General features: G+C 34.9%; 1 protein-coding gene across 3 annotated transcripts in view; it reads left to right on the top strand.

The window, feature by feature from the left end:
- Positions 1–336: 336 nt before the first annotated feature.
- LOC131164643 (ABSCISIC ACID-INSENSITIVE 5-like protein 4) overlaps positions 337–24,003 on the top strand; it is a 38,992-nt gene continuing 15,325 nt past the window's right edge. For all 3 annotated transcript variants that reach the window (XM_058121978.1, XM_058121980.1, XM_058121981.1), the window contains exons 1-3: positions 337–1,212; positions 1,596–1,667; positions 21,921–21,950. In XM_058121978.1, coding sequence (XP_057977961.1) covers positions 553–1,212; positions 1,596–1,667; positions 21,921–21,950 — 762 coding nt within the window. In that variant the 5' untranslated portion in view covers positions 337–552. The remainder of the gene's footprint in view (positions 1,213–1,595; positions 1,668–21,920; positions 21,951–24,003) is intronic.

A 24,003-nucleotide genomic window follows, 5' to 3' on the forward strand; every position in this document is an offset into this window, starting at 1 on the left:
AAAAAATACATATTTAATGCGAAAAGTACTTATGTAAATAAGTATTTGTTTCAAATAATAATTTTTAAAGTTCTGCTTTTGAAAAAAATATTTTTTTTTAAAAAGTACTTAGAATATGTTATCCCAAGTTATTTTAAAATAAATATTTTTTTAGATAAATACTTTTTTTAAGAAAAGTATTTTCTATTAATGATTCCCGGAGGATCTCTTTATGCTATTTGTATTATTATAAAAGGGGAAAAGCATTAAACTAAAAAATTAAATAAAAATAAAAAATGCCCAATGATTAATTTTATTTTAAAAAATATTGCATTCAAATGTACCCGGATAAAAATAAAATTGTTTATTTTATATTGTAATGTAAATAATTGTATACTTTGTACAATTCAAACTGTGCGCAACTCTCACGCTCTCATGGCTGCAGTTCGAGATTTCTTCCTAGTTCCTGCTTCTTTCTGATTCTGGCAGAAAGGAAGTAAAAGAGTGGGAGAGAAAAATATCTGCGGGCGAGAGAGTCTCGGAGAATCTGAGAAACCCTAGAAATCCGCAGTCATGGCGTCGTCGAAAGTGATGGCGTCCGCTATGTCGTCGAATTCGGATCTACCGCGGCAGTCCTCTATATGTTCTCTTACAATTGCGGAGCTCCAGGGTGATCAGAGCAGAAACTTCGGCTCCATGAGCATGGACGAGCTTCTCAAGAACATCTACACCGAAGCTAGCATCTCGACGGAGGTGTTTCAGGCCGCTGGAGGAGCCGATTCCGCTGTTGGAGCCTCCGCCGCCGCCATGTCGCTGTCGCGGCAGGGGAGCTTGTCCTTGCCGAAGAACGTTGGGAACAAGACGGTGGATGAGGTGTGGAAGGAGATCGTGTCGGGAAATGAGCAGAGGCGGGGAGGTGCGGGGGTGGGTTTGGAGGAGATGACGTTGGAGGATTTTTTGACCAAGGCTGGGGCTGTTAGGGAGGAGGAAGTGAGGGTTTCGGGGGTGCCGCCTGGGCCGGAGAATTACGGTGTAGATTCAATGTTTCAGGTGCAGAGCATAGAGGGGCCGATGGGGGTGGGGTTTGGGAATGGTATTGATGGAAGAGTAGTTGGGGTAGGGAGGGGAAAGAGGAGGGCCGTGGAGGAGCCCGTGGATAAGGCTACACAGCAGAAGCAGAGAAGGATGATTAAGAACAGAGAGTCGGCTGCAAGGTCCAGAGAACGAAAGCAGGTTAATTTGTTCTTTTTTTCGTCCTTAATTATATCCCAATATTTTGTACTTACCTCCGCCGTAGCTTATGGAATACAGTAAAAGCAAAGAAAATAAATTGAGTCTTATTTTGAAAACTCAACTCCAAGAAAATATTTTGTTGCAGTGGTTCAATTTAGCTTTGACCTTTACCCCTCCCTCGGTAATTGACTAGAGAAAAAATAATAATTCGAGTGTTGTTTTGTTTTCCCTCCACTCCCCTCTGGTCGTAAAAACAAAACATTTTATGCTCAGCATTTTTATTCATTTATTCTTCTTTGTGCCTCTGCAGCAAATGAATAATGCAAAAATTTTTATTTGCATTTGGATCTGATCTCTAGATTCTACCCTCCTGAATGTTACAGGCATACACGGTTGAGCTAGAATCGTTGGTTGCTCAGCTGGAGGAAGATAATGCAAGGTTGTTGAGAGAGGAGGTAATATGTCCATTTAATGTTTCAGATCTTATGCGAGGTTTTATCAAGGATGAATTTTTGCCTCTTTTCTCCATGTGCAGTGGTTTTTTTTTGGTTTGGGGAGTGGTTGGAGGGTTTCATTTTCAACTGTTTTTGCATAGTAATTTTCTTTCTTTGTTTAATTCATTAAAACAACAATTAGTTTGACTTGCAATTGTGTTAATGCATATCTTATGATTATAATAATATATTTTTTGGTATCTTATTGCAATTTGTAGAAAATGAGGTTGTCAGTTGTGGATTTTTTGTCAACATCACCTCTATTCATTATGGTTGAGCATTATATATATATAATTATATATATTATGGCATTATACAAATGTAATTAATTGTGTCAGGATGCGTAGGCTAAGCTGATAATGGATGATGGATTCTGAAACTAATGAATTGCTATCTCACTCACGCAAGGGATAATTTAGCATACCTCTCTTAACAGTACAGAGAGAATTCACCACCCTAGAAATATTGAGCAATGAAACTAACCTCTCAATGGAAGTCATTGATCAGATATAGAGTTAAAGAGATAAACATGTCACAAGGTTAAATTTCATTCAATATTTAGTCATAATCTGCTCGTCCATGAGCTCAGCACAAGGCATATGTAGGCTAAGCTTGGAACAACCCTCCAAGGATAGGAAAATGCAGAAAATAAAGTTTGGGACATTACCCTAGGGACAATATATTTTGAAAGGTCGATTGACTGGTTATTTGATGTTTCCTTTGACAATGTAATCATTCTTGAACAAAAAGGTTCATAATTTCTAGGGAACTCCAAATTACATGCCATTGATGTCTTTTAGAAACTGGATTCATTTAGCTTTCCAATGGTACTAAGTCTTTCTGGTTCTTCCTTCATGCTTGACTCCAGATTTTGATGGGAACTTCATCCATATCTCTGGTTTGGTTTCTGATCAAGCTTTTCTCTATGAGGGCTTAAATCTGGGCTTTAGTTTGAGCGTCAGGCTCCTTTGGTTGATCAGAGTTTGCCCCCAAATCTACAATGAGTTCATTGTGATGATAGGGAGAAATATCAGCTACATTGATGGTTTTCAAAGCACCATAATCTGCTGGTAGCTCCATTTTTTATAGGCATTATCTCCAATACATTGTTGAACCTTGAAAGGACCATCAGCTATTGGTAAAAGCTTAGAATGCCTTTGATGCAGGGCCGCACCAAAGGTCTGAAGCCATGAGAGAATGTAGGAGAGTACAAGGGAAGAAGAAGAAGAAGGAGAAGAAGAGAGAAGAGGGAAGAGAGAAGATACAAGGGGGAATCACACGTTAACTTCTCAATTCAAATTCATTAGAAAAACTACTCCGACATTGCTTTCACACACTATTAATAAGAAAGCCACTAATGCATGAAATTACTCATAACCCTAAAACTACATGAAATTACAAACAAACCCTAAAATACGCAAATATTACAAACAAATCCCCAAATGCATATGATCCTATATTAATTAAACTAAACACACAATAAACTACCCAACAATCCCTTGACCCAATTCTTTTGAATTATTCTCCAACAAGGATCTGCCCATGTTTGATTCTTGTTCTACATGAAATTTCCCCCATTTAAGAAAAAATTGGCCTCGAATTCTAAAGTATTGGAGAATTAGAAGTAACAAGCAAACTGGGTCTCTTCAAAATCCAGTGGTTGAATTATGTAAGAAACCAGCATCCATTGGCAACACCATAGATTTGAATTGAGAATTAGCATGATAGCATCAATGACCATATTGGGAATGACAAACTCAACAGTAGGAATGTTTTGGGAGACTTCAGATGTTTTCAAACACATGCATTTCTTTGCGTGTAGTGTCTGACTTTGAGTGATTGTGAATGTGTGATTGACTATTTTTCTTGATTGGTAGAGCGGGCTTCAAAATGATCTGTTTATTATTATAGCAAAAGACATATTGTGATGTCCTTGAATCACACCCAAACCTTCCAACCAATGAGTACATGGCCAATATTCATGTGTATGATAGCACAGCAAACATTATAAAAATAGTTGCCCACCTGGATAGGAACCAAACATCTTTCACAAACACTTATCTTAGAGCTATAAACTCAAGATCTCATAAGGCTCTGGGTGAGGTTCTGGATGAAGTTGCATACGAGCGACTCCATTTATAGAAATCACATTCATGGGGCATCTTCCTTCAATGAGGATTTTGCATATATTTTCTCCACACTTGAGAAAGGTGTGAAGTTGTGTCTGAGGAATGTGACATTCACTTTTCCAATAATTTGTCACCATATTGCTGGATTTATACATGTATACACTGCAACTGTACATCACCAAAAGTCCTTAACTCAATTTGGCCACAATTCTCAATCTATTCATGTAAAACCACAAATTTGATTCTCAATTTTCAGAAACTATCTTCAAGCTACCTTTAGTCTTGAGTATCGTGTAGAAATGAAATAAATTCACTTAGAAAACTCACAAATTGCAGCAATAAAAACTGATTTTTGATTCTGGCAGTGACATTTCTAGTGTTTTGTATCAAATTATTCACTTGTTTGCAATATATCGTGTCTGCAATCAAAATTTCATGCTGCAGATAAAGATATCATGGAGAAAACTCAAAATATTGTGGCTGGTGCAATTTCTTACGAGACTGGAAAAAAACAGAACAGATTGGTAATGGATGTAGAACAGGGATAGAAAGTCAAAGTAGAGAGGGAAGAAGAACAGAGAAATGGAGGAAGGGAAAGACAGAATAGAGAGAGAACAGAGCAGAGATAGAGGAGGAAGAAGAAGAGGGGAAAATGAGGGACTGAAGTGGAAGAACAGAGATCGCTAGGGTTTCTGATGCCAAATGCTGCAGGGCAACATCAAAGATCTGCAGCCATGAGAGAATGTAGGAGAGAAGGGAAGATGAAGAAGAAGGAAGAGGGAAGAGGGAAGAGAGGAGAGAGGAGATACAAGGGCACGTTAACTACTCAATTCAAATTCATCAACAAAATTACTACTACATGGCTTTTTCACACACTATTTATTAGGAAGCCACTAACACATGAAATCACACATATATTCCTAAAACTACATGACATTACAAACTCTAAAATACCCCAATATTACAAACAAGTCCCCAAATACTCATAATCCTATACTAATTAAACTAAACACACAGTACACAATTAACTAAAACCAATAATCCCTTGACCCAATTCTTTTGAATTAGTTTCCAACAAGGGTCTATCTGTGGTTTTGCTTCTTGTCCTACATCAGCCTTCTTACTGGAAAGCTTTCATCGTTGAGATGAATCCATTTGAGATCTCCTTTGAAAGCTGCTGGTTTCAATTCTTATTAGCTTGTATCTTTTATGTTTCTCGTTTTACTTGATGTCGTTTGGATCAACTTTAGCATCTTTTAGTATACTTGGCTGTTGGGCATTGGCCCTTTCTTCACCATCTTTGCTGAAATGAAACTTAGTAGAGATAGGAGCCAAGTATATTTGACTAGTAAGGTTGTATGACCATGCATAGCTTCATAAGGGTTTAGTGATTGGTAGTTTGGCTAATGGATCAATTACAAGCAAACTCAGCATGGGGGTAACATAATCTACCAATTGTGCATGACAATGACTAAGCTTGTGTTGACTAAATACGTAAAGCCTTATAATTTTAATAGAGGATGAGTTTTCGGGGCAAGAGATAATGATTCCAATCATCAAGAGCTTGAATAATTGAGTAGAACTTATCATATGTTAATTTTTTCCTTTAAGAGAGGTGATGCAAGAGAGATGTACTGGAATACGCCATTGATTCCAGCAAGCAATCTTCATTGTTGATTGGTTTTTTTGAATTGATGTGGTACTTTGTTTCTGAAGTTCGAGGTTAGGTGAAGGCAGGCAATACCAGTTTATTTGATTCAAGATTGTGTTAAGCCTTGGCGGGATCAGGTTTATTGGAAATTTGTGTGTGTTTTAGATTGTGGTGTTTTAGGCCGAAACCATCTTTGAAAGGTCAAATTACAGGAAACCACCATTGATTTTGGCAAACCATTCGTCTGATTGAGTGTTCTTCTGTAGGATTATTCTCACACCTGAATATTTGACATGGAAATTCATGAATTGATTATGGATTTTCATGGCAGATAGGAAGATTTTCAATTTGATTATTCAGGGTCTGTTTAGTCTCACTGTCAAAAACTATGAAAACAAAAGCCAGTCTCGAAAACAAAAAACAAAAAACTAAAACTGAAAACCTAAAACTAGCAACCTATTTCGTTAATATTTGTAAAACTAAAACAAATTAAAAACTTGCTCAATTTTGTCCTTGAATAAAATAACAATGGGTAAAATCTAGCAACACCCCCTCATTTTTCAAAATATGACATTCCAAACCCTGTGTTTTTGAAAACTACAACAAAACCCCCCGAGATTTAAATTTGTTGACAAAATGAACCTTCTGTTATTTGACCGTTAGTCAACCATTAAGTTTTGTGAAAAAAATTAAAATTTATCCCTATTAAAATGACAAATTTACCCTTCCACTCTGTTTTGATAAGATAAATTAAGAAAATAAAATTAATTTAATAAATTAAGTTGAAAAAATTGGTCATTTAATTATAGTATATTTTAAAAATTAAACTTATACGTGAATTAAACACCCAACGACTAGGCCGGGTCAATTGAAATAAGCATGGCAACATATTAAATTATTATTTAAAAAAATAAAAAATATAATAAATAATAATTTAGAAAAAGCACTTAAATAATCTTATTGTTACAAAAGATTTGCTATATATGTATTTCATGAAATTTAAATGACTAAATATATCTTTAAAAAATAAAATATAGTTTAAAAAATCGGCTCAAAGTGGATAAGATGTTGAATTGTGGCTTACTTCTTGAGTCTTGTTGAATATCCTATTTAATAACATAGCAACTCAAATAGAACTTGGAAAAGTCAGTGCAATTGTCTCAAATAATAGTAAACCAATTAATATAAATTTGTGTTTTCTTTGTTAATTTAGCATTCATATTTTTACGCACAAAAAAACTAATATCCAATTTTATAATGTTAATTTAGAAAGAAGGAATTTTATAATTTTAGTTTATCTTTTTTTAACACTATATTTGATAAGTTACTTAAATTTAAAAATATTGAAACATGTTTTATGATGTGTTTAGCCATTACATTTTGTAATTTATTAGTAATCTTTTTTTTTTATATTCAATTTTTTTTTTGGAATAGTAATAAAATTTTTTTTTAATGTTGATGTCAATTGGATGATAAAAAATGACTGGACTAGATTGACCAATTAATTTGAAAATCAATTAGGTTTTTGAGTCAGTCAGTTTTCAAGAGATTATATTGACCAATTTTCCAATTTTATTTATTAAATAGATATCATTTTAAAATATCATTTTATTATGGCTAAAATTAATTTTTTTTCACATATACTTAACGGTTGACTAATAGTCAACTAATGGAAGGTTCATTTTGTCAACAAAATTAAATCTCAATGGGTTCTTTGGTAGTTTTTGAACACATAGGGGGTGGAGTGTCATTTTCAGAAAACGCAGGGGGTGTGGCTGGATTTTACCCAATAACAATTAAAAAATATGATTAAAATAATAAAAATTAAAAATATTATAAAAATAAAAATATTATAATTATTTTACTTAATTATTATATTTCAAAATTCACTGTTAAAGAAGAGTTCTTATTGTACATGATGATTGAAAAATACTAAAAAAATATTTTGTGAAAAATGGCTTTTATTATTATTTTTTAATTATTTTTTTGAAATTTTATGGACATTTTTATTTAATCATATTTTAAATTTATATTATCATTTAATTTTAATTTTAATTAAAAAGTGTGTATAAATAATTTTGGATATTAAAATATTTTGGCAATTGGCTGCCAAAATAACTGAAAATCAGAAAATTTGGTTTAGTTTTTTTGCGAACAGTTGAAAACCGACAATAGAAATGTAAAATTGGTAATAAACAAACATGTTTTCATAATATATTTCTTCATTGTACAAAAATGAAAGAGAAAATAAAAAATAGAAACAATACCAAAGGCCCTTAAAGAATGGCTTGGTGCACATATCAGAGTTTGCTGGTGGGCATACTTTTTTTTTTAGCTGTTGGATGCAAAGGAATTTCAATGGGTGCTGAACTGTATGAATCAGCTCTGATCTGGACCTTGTGAATTTGATAAGGGTTTGGCAGGAACAATTTTTAGGAATAAAGAGGGTTTGGTTAGTTTAAATTGCTGTTCAAGCAAGGGGACCCTTTATTGTGTTTGGAAAAAGTGAAAGAAAGAAGAGACATTTTTCAGTCTGAATTCCAAAAGGAAAAGAAGCTGATGGTTGGTGGAAGTTTTGGAATGGTTTGATAGAGCTTTCCACTGGTAAGGAAGTGGAGCCGAAGAGAAATCTGGGAGAAGGTTGTTCTTTCATGAGTGTGGTTTGATAAACATTGGCAGGTGTGAGGAATGGAGAAAGCAGTCTTTTCCAGCGATAATTTTCTGCTGACTTTCTTTTTCAATCTCCGATGAAAGGTTTCTGGGTTTCCGGCAATGGAACAAGCGGACACGGTGATTGGTGTAGTTTGGTGAGATTTCAGGGGACAAATCAGGGATTCGGGTCAGATTTGAAGGCTAGAATCATGTTGGTAATGGAACGACTGGACACGGTGATTGGGATAGTGTGGTGAGAGTTCAGGGGAAAAATCAGGGATTGGGGTTGGATTTGAAGGGTAGAATCGTAGAGAGGGTAGGATTAGGGAGGAATTTAAATTTTAAGAGTTTTGGGCCTATACATATTGGGCCTAGTTGGAATACATATAGGTCTTGAGCTGGAGCTCAAAAGCAAAGGAGGTTTGTAGAGCTTATGGTGGAGGGTCGTAAATTTGGGTTGTGAAAGGGAGTGTTGGGCCTGAGACTACTAATGCAGATTTGGGCCTGAAGGTTCTTAATGGGTTTGATAAGATGGAAGCTGATAGAGCTGAGAGCAGATGGTTTGGTTAATTTAATGGATGATGGGTTTGGGGTAGAGTGATAATCCTTGCTCCTTTTGGGTGTGTTCCCTCGGTCTTTTATTTTTTGGGATTATTGCAGTCTATTCTCAAAAGAGATTGGAAGGCAGCACTTTTGTAACTAAATACATGTATTTTTTTTCCCTGTATTTTTATGTTTTTTCTGATATTTGAACCTCTAGGGAGGACTCCTTGTTCTCCAGTATTTGTATTCTGTTTTTTGGGTATTAATAAAATGTCTTCTTTTATCCAAAAAATAGAGGGTGATGGGATGGGCTTTTTAAGTAAGAATGGGTTCGTTAATCTCTTAAGCTGGTTTGGGAATGTATGAAGAAGAAGGGTCAGGAGGTGCAGAAATAAACCCCTGATCGTTGTAGAGTTCAGAGAATCTGTTGAAACTCAAGAAGAATTGAAGATGGAAGTGAACAAGAAACTGATACATGATATGCAAGATGTGAATGTGATGGAGGAAGAGATGGTATGCAATTTGTGAGGGTTTAAGGATTCTTACGAAGGGGAGAGTTACGAGTTGGAGGAACTTGTGGAATTCAGTCACGTTGATCATCAAAAGAATTTGATAGCTGCTGATAATATAATGTTCCTACACAGCAAGCTATGCATACTTTATTGTCTGCTATGAGAATGTCTTAGAATTTGGGGGGTTGCGATGTTAAGAAAGGGGTAGATTCAGACAAATATTTGGAGAGTTTTAAGTGGTGATGAATATGTTCTTTTATTGTATCAATTGATGGAAGAAAATGGGGTGGATGATGTTGGCGAATTTTAATATTCACATCAGAATTTAGTTGAGTGTACAAAATGCTAAATGACAGTGGTATAATGCTGTGATAGAATTGAATAAGGAAAATATAAGGGTTCTAAATTTTCAGAAAAAGTATCTATACAATCAATATATTGGAAATTTTTGATAATATTTTATGTGAGAGGGACATCTGTGACCTGCAAGAACATCTTGAGTGGATGGGGTTAAGGTTGTGAATCCTTGCGGGAAGGAATTGAAGGTGGTGGTTTCTCCTAGGACCTACGAGAGAGAAAAAGAAGGCGCAAAAGGAGTTGAATAAGTTAGCTAGTTTTATCAATTATGGGGGACGTAAGGGTATTGTGAGGGGGTAGGTCAGTTGGAATGTGAGAGGTCTAGGGGATGTGAGAGAGGGTTTATTAAGGAAGTTTTGAGTAGAAGTGGTCTTAATATTGTTTTTATCTTGGGAATCTAAACTTGAAAAGGTGGATGGGGGGATGATAAGCAGCATTTGGAATGGTAGTTTCATCACTTTGGTGCCTAAAAAAGCAAAAGGATAAGAGCTCAAAGCAAATCCTTGATGTACACTTATTGTGATTTGAAATTCTCTAGTCTCTCCACCTACAGTCCTAACACTAGTCATTACTCCATCATACATAACTTTAATGACATCAGTATACCTACTACATACACTTTTTGTTTTCTAAAATCTACTACCATAGAACTTCTTTAGCTACCCTATCATATGCTTTCTCTAAGTCAATAAATACCATATGCAAGGCCTTCTACTTTTTCCTAAACTTTTCCATTAATCTTCTTAAAAGATATATAGCTTTGTAGTAGATCTCCTAGGCATAAAACCAAATTAATTTTCTCAGACCTTTGTTTCTAGCCTAAATCTTTGTTCAACTACCCTTTCCCACAGTTTCATTTTATGACTCATTAGTTTAATTTCACGATAGTTATTACAATTTTAAATATCTCCTTTATTTTTGTATATCGGTATTAAAGTGCTTTTCCTCCATTTATTGGCATTTTCTTTGTTTTTATAATTGTGTTAAATAAATTAGTTAACAATACATTTTTGTTATCACTTAAGCATTTCCAAACTTCAATTGGGATGTTATCCAATTCTATAACTTTTCCATTTTTCATCTTTTTTAGTGCATACTTAACTTCCTTAAGTCTAATCTTGTGAAAAAATCTCAAATTTTTGGTCTTTTCCTCATTTGTCAATTCTAAGTTTAATCCTTTTACTTGGTTTGGAGCAACACAAAGAGACAAACATGGAGAGTATGCATAGGGTAAAAAGAGCATTAAAATTTTTTTCTTTACAGTTCAACTCACTAACTTTAACTTAATATAAAGAAATTTACTAAATATTTAATTATATCAAAGTAACCTACTTTATTATTGACAAACTAGGTTATTAATTCTTAATAGTTAATTTTATAATATTATTTTTTAGATAATAACTTTTTAATTGCCTTACAAATTTCTTTAAATTCATTTCTCCAATTAAAATATTGTTTTTAACAACATTTATCTTAAATAATGTATTATTTCTCAACAACATATATCTTTTAATAAAATTTAATCGATTATAATAATGTTGTTCTTGTTGATTGGAAAGCCATAAAATTTTCTTTCTTTCCTTGCAATAAAGTACTAACCTGGTTGATCGCTAGGGATGGTTTTCTTTTTCAAAAGTATTTCCACTTTTTTTATATCTAATCTAGCACACAAATTATTAAATGATCTATATTTATCTTCACTAACAACTTTTTGCATCTTTTCTCACCTTTTAATATTTTCAAAGTTTCACACGTTTCTACATTTTTGCCATGTTTTATACCAAATTCTTTTTGTCTTTACAACTTTTTGGACATTTTGATCCAACCACCAACTTTCTTTGCTACTCGAGAATCTTCCTCTTGATTCACCTAGAATCTCTTTTGCTATCTTTTTAATAGAGTTAGCTATCTTACTCCATAGAATGTTTGTTTCCATCTTCTATAGTCTAATCATCATTTTTGATTATTTTATCTTTAAATTTTATTATATTTTCTCCCATTAGGTTCCACCACCAAGTTTTCTTACATTGGCTTATTTTATCCTTTCTCTTCCATTTTTTAATACATATATCTAACACTAAAACTCTATTTTGTGTGGTCAAGCTTTCGCCTGACATAACTTTACAGTTTTTACATGATATATGATCTACTCTATTAGTTAAGAAAAAATCTATTTGACTTTTATTTTGTCCACTTTTGAAGGTTATTAAGTGTTATTCTCTCTTCTTAAAGCTAGTATTCATTGCAACAAAGTCATATGACATGACAAAGTCTAAGATCATCTCCCCAGACTCATTTTTGTCTTTATATCAATAGCCTCCATATATCCTGTTTGGGACTTGGGAAATATCAAGGAAAGTATGAAAGAATCCAAAATTTTCATATGTGGTTATTATGGAAGTGAAAAAGAAAATAAAATATATAACAGATCAATAAATAAAATTTTGATTTTACACATCATTAATATTTGATTTTTCTTAACTTTTAACCATATTAGAATAAATGTTCATTTTTAATGGTATTTGATGTATAAAATAAAATATAATAGAAGATGCATTTCATTGCCCCTTTTCAAACAAAATCCTTAATTCAAATGGAACCTAAAGAATTTTAATTAAATAAGATGCGATATATTATGTTTTATTAGTTTTTAATTTATCAAAATTTTACCATTTGAAATTAATTTTTATTGAATTCAAAATATCAAATCCTCACACTATTATTTAATATTTATTTAACTTCTAATCATATTAGTAATCATCAACATCAATATTTATCATTATCATTAAATTCTCTTTGTAAACACACGCATAAATACATACATTCATCGTGGAGGATGTTTCAAGGAATAAAAAGAGGGGGGTTTAAGTTGGATTTTTAGAAAGCTTATAATCAAGTCAATTGGAAGTTATTGGATGTGGTTTTGTGGATGGGAAAGGTTTTGGGGTTAGGTGGAGTGCTTGGATGAGGGGTTGTTTGGGCATTTTTTTCTTCATTTATGTATTTTCTTAATAATTTTTTTTTTTTTTTGTATAGTATGCTAACATGGGCTTAGACTATGCATATGAATTAATTTTTTCAGAAAAGAATGGAAAGAAAGAACAGCAAAGAAAGGGAAGAGTGGGAAGGGCTTTCAAGTTTAGTTTCCTGAAGTATCACAATATCATGAGAATGTCTAGCCTGAACTTCCCTAATTAGACTCCTCTTCCTAAAATCCCCTAAACCCCTAAAATTTCAACTAATGATCTTCATAATTTAACTTTTCCCCCCCACTTTCCCCTCCCAAAAACCCAAAAAAAAAAAAAAAATTGATGGAAGATGCTAGATTTTAAAGTTCTTTCTAAGCCTCCTTCCCCACTCTTCTCATAGGTTCCAGGACTAATCACCCCATCCATCCCCACTCCCCGGGCCTGCGCCAAACACTTCTTGCCCAAAAGGACTCACTAACTTTAAGCCCATTTTCTCCCTCACCTTCTATTGGACTAACATCAGTGATATCTCCCTCTTTAGAATCCTCCCCTTGGCATAGGAATGGGAAGAATACCTTGTTTAGTATTTAGAAGTTTCCATATTCTTTACTAGAAGTTCTTTCACATCATCACTAACCCCCCAATCTGAAATAGGATCGCCCAGAATGTCAGTTGGATTTTGCTAAAAAAGGGAACAATGTCCAAAGATCCCTTCTCAGTCAAGTCTTCTACCTGGATATCAGTGTCCTTCAAATGGCGAACACCAACCTGAGGAACTTAAGAGAGATTCTTAGGACTGCTTTCCCTGCTTTCCTTCTGAACAAATGAGGAAACATTTTCTGCATCAATTTGATCTTCAGAAACAATTTCATAACTACACCTTGGATTTGTAGACAGAATATCCTCCCTTTGGATGCCATTCTCAGCCATCAATTTATCTGGCAACCATCCTTTTTCAGAATTACACATATTACCCATTTCATCTTATGAATTGGGATAAGTGTTTCCATCTGACCCAGAACTCTCAGGTGATTGGGTACACCCTTAGAGCAGACATCAGAGAGGATAGCGCTCGTTCAAGGCTTCAAGTGGCGAGTGTCAGCACTGTCAGGCAAAGCGTTGTTAAGATGCTTCACTAGATTAGCCCGTTTGCATCCCTGAGTGAAGATTGAACTCCCATTTGCTGCATCTTGATTGAACTCCCTTCTGATCACAACCTGCTCTCTGCCATTCAGCATAAACACCAGCCTCTTCTTATCCCTGATGGGCCTCGCCTATTTTAAAACCAACACCTGGGCCTATCCAGGCCTATCCTAGTAAGCTTATCTGGACCCCAACTTTCTGCTGAATCTGCCTCAGTTGGCTTACTAAGTCCTTTCTTCTCAACTCATCCAAATACAGCCAGTTTCTTAACAGGCACAATAACTGAAGGCCCATTATTAACAGGCCCATCATTAACCTGTTTCATAATGCCATTATTTTTAAAGATTAAAATGGGATCTCTGCTTTCTTCAAATTGTGGAGAAGGAACTGAAAATGGAACGTAATCCTCGAATCCCTACAGTTCCGGATGATTGTCTTCCTGGTGGCGTTCATCTCCTTTGCAGGAAAATTTCTGAGCACATCAGCTTCTGAAACATCCAGAGAAAGCCTCTGAAAGGCACTCATTGTCCATCCATGAACCTCAACTCTCCCAATGTTAACAGAACCACAATCGATGCATTGATTCCCAGATTGCTACTCACCTGCGCTTCCTTGTATCTGATAGTGGCTATGTCCTTCAAAGCAGTGATGAAAGACGGCCATCTTTAAGCTTTCACTCCCTCAGGGTTGCGAACAGCTTGAGACTTTCCTTTATCTTGGAATTTCTCCAAACACAAGAATTGACCCCTTTCATTCTACATAGTTTCAGCCTAATGGCTCCTCCCACTACTCTGAAGACTTTGCCTCCTGACCCCTTCTTTGACCCTCCTCGATCAGACAAAAATAAACCCATCTGCCTTAAAACCCCCTGAAATTCATCGTTTCTCAATACAGCTTGTTTGTAATTCTATGGAAAATGCATGCTCCTAAGTTCGTTCTTCATGTTGGTCCAGGTAATAGCCACAATCTTTCCATCACTAAGCTCGTTGCTTCTTCAAATTTTCCGACCATATTGAAGCATATTCTTTTTCAGCTTAATAGAGACCAGCTTCACATTGCAATGTTCTGGCACATTCTTGTAAAACAAATCACTCCCAACATTGTTCCACTGATCAATAAATTAATCAGGCTTCTACCTTGAAAATTTGGAATTTCGACCTTGATGCTATAATATTGAGGAAGGTAATAAGTTCTGCAGGCATGGCGCAAAGAGCTGATCTCATTACTTCTTGCAGCCCTTTGTGCATCATGGAAAGGATTTTAATGTGATCCTCTCCCTTTACTGACTCTTTCATATTCTAGGTTTTGGTGGTAATCATGGTCAAGCATTTTATAGAACTCAGGATGCTGTTGAAGCAGCTTCACCTGCTTGTGATACCTGCCCATGGCCTTAAATTTCTAACAAATTATTGAATTTTTTTCTGAAAATTTTCCTTTTCACCCTCAAAGTAGAAACGGTAATTAAATTTCCATCTTAAAAATTTCCCTTGGAATTTCCACAAGCCATTTGAAAGTTATTGAAATCTCAAAACTTCAACGAAATTTTGCCAAAATTTTGGCCGTAGGACAAACTTCCCTTGAAATTGAAGTTTGAATCAAACCTCAAATTGAAATTTCTGTCTAAAAAATCTTCAATTTCATGGAAAATGAAGATTAGTACAAGAAGGATATGAATGATTAGAGACTTATAGAATTTTGTGCAAAATTGAACTTAGATATTTGTTGCAATATTTTATTCGATCTTTTGTTTCTAATTTAGCTGTATTTTTTCATAATAAGTACTGTTTAACTGATTTATGAATTTTCATTTGTATTAGCTGGATATGAACATGTTTAATGTGATTAATTTTTTTTGATAGAAAAAAGAAGTTCATTAGGTGAAGAAAGAATGTACAATCAGGAGAGAAGGTATCTCCTTAATGAAATCTGGGAAACCCCAGGAAAACCGAAAAAAAGAAAAAACATAAAAAGTAAAAGACAGCAAAAGAAAATCAACATGCTCTAAGAAGAGACTGCCAATCGCGCTGAATATCTGAAATACGCATCCCCTTGAAATTTCCATTGCCCACACCCATAAACAAGACATAAAAGAACTTTTCCCACACCAACCAATCTGGTAACTTCTTCCCTGAGAATATATGCAAGTTACATTCCTTCCACCAGCCCCAAAACACTGCAAATAAAGCACAATTCCATAATGCACTTCCTTCCTTCCTTCTTCTTCTTCTTCCTCTTCCTCCCAAACCCCTCAAAAGATATTGCCAAGAACTCCTCCACTGTTCTAGGACAGACCCAGCTTAGAACACAAGGAAGAATAAAGCGCAATTCCATATTGCATTTCTTTCCTTCTTCCTCCACTGTTCTTCAAAGTAATTCAACAACTTGTTCCAAACCTTCCATGCAAAGTCGCAGTGCAAGAAGATATGTGAGACAGATTCTGAAGAATCAAAACAAAGCATACATATATCAGGAGAGAGGGCCTTTAAAGGTCTTCTTATCTGCAACAAGTCATTAGTATTTGTATTTTGTCCCATTAAGCACAACCAACCAAAGAAACACTTTGATTTTTAATGGGATTTTGATCTTCCAAATAACTGTAGAGTGGATAGGAGAAGTTGGTACCAACCAAGAATTCAGTTAAAGATTTACAAGGATAAACACCCGAAGAATCCAACAACCAAGATTGACTAATATTTTCAAAAGATACCCTACAATTATTCAGCATAACCAACAAAGAATAAACCCAATAGTTTTCCTATCATTCAAGGCTCTCCTAAAGTGACAATCCCAAGAACGTAAAGGACAGCCCTGGTATACACAAGAAGAAGAAATGGGATCATTTTTCCCTGAAGCAAATTAGGTGAGGAAAAGAGGTGGACAGAACAATGCTCCCCATCCATAGTCTTTCCAAAAACGTATATTACAGCCCTTACCCAAAAAAAAATTTGTATAGGGAATAAAGAGATAAATCTGGGAAATAGCTTTCCATGGACTTTCCGAAGATCTAGATCCCAAATTAGTATCCCATCCATTTCCATCAAGTCCAAATTTACTTTTGATAACTTTATGCCACAATGAAGAAAACTCTAGCTAGAACTGCATAAGCCATTTTGCTAGAAGTGCTGTGTTCTTAGACACCAAATTTCCAAGACCCAGACCACGCTCCCTCTTAGTCATACAAACTACCTCCCATCCCATTAAGTGATCCCTAGAACCCCCTACCCCTGACCAAAGAAAACCTCTCATAATTCTCTCAATCTTACTAGTGACTCGCGTTGGAATTTTAAAGATAGGAAGAAATTACAGCAGAATACTAGAAAGACAAGCCTGAATTAGAGTAATCCTCCCTCCCAAAGGAAAAGGGGCTCCCTTCCACCCATCTAAGCGCTTGGACACTCTCTCCACCACTGGATCCCAAAAACTAGCTGATCTAGGATTACCCCCAAAGGACAGTGCAAGCAACCTCCAAGGCTAGTTCCCTAGCACACTCTGCAGGCACGTTGATAAGGGCAATACCACTCTTTCCAGTATTAATTTAAAAATTTGAAGATGCCCCAGAATACTTAGGAAAGAAATGATCCTCCAGAAAAAAAATAGTATCATCCACAAACTGAAAGTGCGACACCATGATCTCCTTCCTATCCACTTTTACACTTATTGCACCTTATACACCTCATACTTGTCATTAGTATATTTATTTGTAATATTTTAGTTCTACATCATGCATTATTACATTTATTTAACAATCTCTAAAGTATTGTAAAAAGTTCCATGCTTTACTATTAATTTCCTTAATTTTTTAAATTCTCTATTGAAATTGAAATCGGCATCAGTTCAAATGTTTTTCATAATGTTGCAGCCTTGAAATTTTAATCTAGAGCGAAATTTAAAACTTCGGCCTTGTCCATGGGTCCACCATAATAATAAAAAGAGGACGTAAGGGCATATTTGATTGAGTTTTCAGATACAATTTTATATATCTCAATACAAGAGATGCAGTAAACAAAAACAGAAAAGCACGATTGATTAGTCATTTTTTGAAATTTGTTTTTAGGCTTGTATCTGGAAAACACCCAGTTTTAGGATTCTATTAAATCATGTTTTGTGTGAATTCAGATGCAATCCAGTCCCAACCTCTTATTCCCTCACTTATTGGCTCTGTATTCCTCATTTTCCTATGTTGTCACAGCTCACTGCAAACTACCGATCATTGATTTCCGCCACCATCACCCTGGGCTGCTCACCGTCAGCTTTCTGCTGGTGCCAATTACCATCCACTACTGCCGATCACCATGACCCACCATCAACAGTTGCTAGCCTTTGTCGACCACCAACATCCACTGTTGGCGCTCATCAGCACCGCCCATCCCTGGCTGCAATCACCACCCACCATTGCCACCATTGTTGCTCACTTATACTCTACTAACCACCAGCATTGCCAAATGTCAAATCTTGGCCATCCATAAAATGAAAGAAGAAAAAGGGAAGAAATTTTTTTTTTTTGGATTATCCATACGCATTGCATTTTTTCATTTTCAAAAAACTAAACTTGAATTTAAATATCCAAATGCAATTCTGAATGCCAAATATGCATAGTACAATTTATTTATTTATTTTTCATTTTTGAAAGAAACTTTGGATATGCATATTTAGATCCTCAAGTGAATGGGGTCTAAATTTTCCTTTGACCATCATTTTGATCTTTATTAAAACATAAAAAGAATTTTATAAAATATGTATTATTGGGCAAAAAATGATTTGGATTCCTTTCCAAGTCGTCTAGATCACCTTTAATTTATTAATTTTGAATAGTAGGAACCTATGTAACCTATTGCTTACAGGGTTTTCGCTTCCTACATTCCAAGTGATAGGAGGTTCAATGGAGCATTATCCCTCGACCATGTAACTTGATGATAGGAACCTCTGTAAGGCGATCATTGCAAGTTGACATAGTCTCAAATAATAGGAATGCAATTTAATTAATGGATTTGGCATCTTTTAATAAAAATAAGCAAAAAACCTAACTCTTATACTAAACTTGGAAACCTAAAGGAACTCTAGGCTGAGTTTGGGAATTGAGTTACAGATTGAGAATGTTAAGGAACCTAAGGAAAGAACCCATTGGGCACCTCAATTTGTCCTTTTGGTTTTCTTTTTGGCAAATTGACTATCTTTAATTCCTTAATAAGACACATAACAAACTCAAATTTGGTGAAAGCTAAAGTTCTTTCTAAGATTAAGGCATTTACGTGGGCGGCAATCCTGGGAAAAATTAACACTAATGACTTACTTTGGAAACAAAGACCTGATAAGTTCTTCTTACCTGATGTGTGTGTCCTTTGCTTTATGAGTGGAGAAAATTGCTTACACTTTGGTGTAAGTTGTGTGGTAGTCTTGGAGAGGATTGGGTCTACCCTTCCTCTTTGGAGGCGTTTTGTGTTATGATGTTTAAGAGGTTTGGGAAGGGGAAGGAGAGAGGCTTTGTTGGATGCTTGTTTATGGCTATATTTTGGTGTCTTTGGATGGAGGGGAATGCCAGAATGTTTGAAAGCAGGGTTACTTCTCACAATTTTCCTTGGAGTAAACTGGTGTTTCTTATGTCATATTGGGTTTTCGCAAATGATTTCTTTCAGCATTTATCATTTTATCTATGGCAGATGTACGTTGGGGCCAAAAATGCTGACCACCCTCTAGAGCTGTTCTGTACTTAAGTTTTTATGTTTTTGATTGTTTTTGATTTTTTAAAAATAATTTTTCTGTATTACTCCTGTGTTCTAAGAGGATATCATATTCTCCTGTTTTATTTTTTCTTCCTTTGTTGTGCTATTATTCTCCTTCTCTAAATAAATTCTTTGTTTATGAAAAAAAAAAAAAGTAATCTTTCAAATCACAAATCAAGGATTATCAATCATAATTACTACCCATGATAATCATATTCTATTATCTATCAGACGTGAAGCTAGCAATATGAGAACATAATCTTTTTGCTATTCATGCATTAATGTGTTTAATTATGCATAAAACGAGTAACAGTAATAAAAAAAAAAATTTTGACTACATCTATGGACCATGCCTTGATCCCTAAGAGACTAAGCCTCTTTAGAAGGCTTAAGTTTGGCAAGCCATGGGAACTGAACTCATGATCACCAAAATAACAAAGGATTGAAAAAAGAAAAACTAAAATATTATACTAAATCATTCAAAAATGATTTGGCCTTTTTTTGCACTTGGGATGAACCCCAAGTTGCCTACTTATCCATCTCTTGAATGAGGAATCAAATCATTGGTAACTCTTTTCAAAGAGGGGCCCCAAAACACACAAAAGAAAGCACACATATCAAAATAAAACATAATCAATTGTGCAAGAAAATAGTCAAACATACATGCCAACAACAAGAAATCAAATTTTAATGATGCTCCTATCCAATGATCTGCAAGGATTAACTACCCAGACATGCAAATAACATATCTATAAAAGATAAACAAAGCTCCAATGATCCTGGTTTTCAGTGCTTCCTGCTCGAAGCAAGACAACAGAATTTGATTTTTCTTTTGGCTTCCAATCCCTCCAAAAGGGGGACAAGCGTCTTATTTATGAAAATGGGAGTATAGTGTTAGGTGCCTTATTGCCTTGGAGGCTGAGATTGTGATTGAGAGGTCCCCAGTTGCTTACAATCTGATAAAGAGTGAGAAACAGGGTGTCGTGCCGTTTCCAGGACTAGAATCACATGGAAAATATGGAGAAGGGATTGAGGCTGTGCTCTGATGCCTCTTTGAAGAGGTGTGCACCCCTTGACAAAGAGTAGAGCTTTTCTTGCTCAAGAAAATTGCACCTTTTTGCCCAGTTTGTTTATTTTTGTCCGTTTGGTTTCCAATTTGATGCTGTCACTCCTGTATGCAGCCTTACTCTTAATTTGCATTAAAATTTTTGCTCTTTATTTTTATGCTTCAAATACTCAAAAATGGGTTCTTTATGGATTGGGCTCAAATGTGTGCAAGTTGGTGATAGGCTTTAAAATTTGTCCAATTGGGCAAGGCGCATGGGTTAGAAATGAGCATGATGATGCGTGGGCCATATTGGAATGCGACTATGCCGACTCTTTCACTTCATTTCAATATCCCATAGGTCTCTTATAGTAGTTGAGTTCTTTGCAATGGCCTTTCCATTTTATGGACTCATTAATCCAAGGTTTCACTACGGACCTAATATTGGGTAGATGGGTGAGTTAAAAGAACTAATCAATCTAGTTCACACATACAAGGGATAATCCAGCCTGCCATCGTAGTTATACAATGAAAGCTTGCTGCAGTAGAGATACAGAGCAAAGAAACTCCCCACTCTATTGATTCCACCAAAGTGAAAGACAGTTTAAGAGAGAGACAAACAAAGGAATCAATTTCAATCTATATCATTTCAACTTATAATCTGGTCATACATGAGCACAAAGTATATATGGGATAAGGTTTGAACAACCCTCAAAGTATAGGAAAAATGCAAAAAATAAAGTTAAAGGATATTCTATATATATTTTTTTACAACAAAAGAAGAGGTTTCATGAAAAAGAGGAGAATTTTACGAGGAGAATAAGAGACATCTCCCGTCAAAATTTTGCAACAAGCCAGAAGAAAAAAAAAAAAAAAAAAAACGAAAAATAACAAATAATGAGGAGGAAAAATCAAATCAAAAGATTCCTCCTATCTCGCTGAACATCTGTAAAACTAACTCCCTTATAACACCCAAAACCAACGCACGACAAAGAGGCCAAGTATAGAATCTTTTCCCAAACCAGCTGCCAAAATTTCCCCCAAAAGATCCATGCATTATGCTCCAATGATAATCCCCACAATACTGCAAACTAAAGTTAAAGATATTCTCTAGTCAATTGTTTGATGATTTTTTTTTTTTTTGACACTTATTATTCTGAGACTTGAACAAGTATTCGTAAGGCCAGAATTTGGGCCCTAGATTGGGCTGGATTGATGGATTTAGCTCCTATATATCTTTAGCTTAAATTGAAATTTATTCAATAGATTGTTATCCAATTAATTCAATCTTTGTCATGCTCCTGGATTCTTTGGTAGAATTTGCTTGGTTTTGATCCTTATTCCCTCATGGAGCTATATTCTCTATTACTGTGCAAGCCCTTGTTACAGATCAGTGGGTTCATCTTGATTTCTTGCTTTAAAATTTCTTTTTGGTTTACATGCAAATTACCAAGTATTCTGAAGTTTCTGAAAGGAAAAATTTTCAAATGCAGGCTGAGCAGACTAAGGAGAGGTTCAAGCAGGTATGTATCTGAATTCTGAGTTGCTTATATGATTCCTTTATAGATTTTGAACATACTAAGCATTATGAATGATGTTAGTCTTATCTATAATTCATTTAACATTACATATAATCAATTTGAAGTTTGCAACATAAGCAGCTGTCAAAAAAAAGTTTGTTTGTCAATTAATGGTAGCAAAAAGTTTTGTCTTTCCATGATTTTTATGCAGTGCTCTATAAGCTTTCTCTTTTGCACTTGATATCTTTGAAAAAAAAAAAAAGTTTTGGCTCCAAGCACATAATGATCATAAAAAGTTGGCATTGTGTTGTAATTCATAATGGTGGTGATTTCCCAAAAAAAAGATGTCACTTTTGAAGTGCAAACTAATTAATAATCAGCCTGTGTGGGGAGAGCAACTGGAAGGCTGCTTTATAAATTGTGATCAAACATGCTGAGCAATTATGATTACACTGTTATCCCACAATGAATGTACATCTGATTGATTATATTCAAGCTAAATAAAAGTTCTAGCTGGATGATATGGCTCAGGTACTGATAGGGGAACATGACAGTGCGCCAGTGTTTTAGAATTGCTTTTCCTTTTATTCATTAAAGAATTTCTTGAAGTGTTATTCATCTAAGTGACGTTTAAGAGTTTTGTTTCTCCATGTCCATGGACATATGTACACGTATTTATGGCTAATCTAAGTGGCAGAGAAGATTGAGAAAACTGATGTGAATATAAAATTCTGGATACTTGGAATTTTGATTGGTTTTAGATAGAACTCGGTGCTTCCCTGAGAGTAGAGGAAATCTTGAAAGATAGTATTGTGTACATGGCTGATTTAAAATAGTTGTGTTTCCTTGAGAGTTGAGGAAATCTTGAAAGATAGTATTGTGCACATGACTGATTTAAAATAGTTACCATGTCAACAATCCTAGACAATTTTATTTTTTTATCTTATTATTATTTTTTAATGTTTTAAGACTCAGAGATTCTCCATAAAAAAAAGGGTATCCTGTGCCACAAGGCTCCCCGCTTTGGAGAGAAATCCATATATAATAATAATAATAATAATAATAATAATAAGAATTTAAAATTATGGATTGATTCCAAGAATATATATTTTTTTGATAAACAAAGAAATTTATTAGGAAGAAATAAGCAAAGAATTTCAAATGTGGAGAATAAGGTATCCTTAAAAAAAAATGAAGAAAACAACAAAGTAAAGAAAAAGAATAAATAATTACAAAACAGTGCTAGTGAAGAAAGCATAGATCAGTCCCTTTTAAACTGGAGCATAGATGATTCATGCTGGCCTTGTTGCAATGTCAGGAAAAGCCCCTGATTCAAATAACTAGTAATCCCTGGAATTAACATACACTGGAACATTTTTGCTAGTCTTTTTACTGTGGTAGATGTGCGTGGGCCAATGATTGAGGCATTGGCGTGGAATCCTATTTCAAGGTCTTTGTTGTAGATGCCTTTTGAGGAGAATGAGGCGAAGGTGAAAGTCTTTGCGATGGATCGGGATTAGGATTTGGGACCAGATGGTGTTGATTTTACTTTTTTTTTCATGATTGCTGGGATGTGTTTAGAGCAAATTTAATGAAGATATTTAAAGGTTTTGTTAATGGTTTTCTTACTTCTGAGCAAGGGCGTTAATTCTACTTTCATCACTTTGGTGCGTAAGAAGAGTAGCTCTATCAAGTTTTCTGATTTTTGGCCTATCAATCTAGTTACTAGTGTGTATAAGATCATTGTGAAGGTTCTTGATTATGGGTTGGGTTCTGTAATAGGAGATATTATTTCTCAGTCTTAAAGTGCTTTTGTTTGAGTAGGCAGATTGTGGATGCTATCTTAGTAGCTATGAGGTTGTGGAGGATGTGCATAGAGGAAAGGTAGGGGGTTGTGTTTAAATTGGATTTTGAAAAGGCTTATGATCGAGTTAGTTGGAATTTCTTAGATATGATCATGGAGTGGAAAGGTTTTGGGAAGAGGTGGAGGGGTTGGATGAAGGGATGCTTGTCTAATGCTCCTTTTCTATCATCATTAATGGAGAACCTAAGTCAT

The sequence above is a fragment of the Malania oleifera genome, chromosome 9 (assembly GCF_029873635.1).
Source record: "Malania oleifera isolate guangnan ecotype guangnan chromosome 9, ASM2987363v1, whole genome shotgun sequence".
Classification (NCBI taxonomy): Eukaryota; Viridiplantae; Streptophyta; class Magnoliopsida; order Santalales; family Ximeniaceae; genus Malania; species Malania oleifera.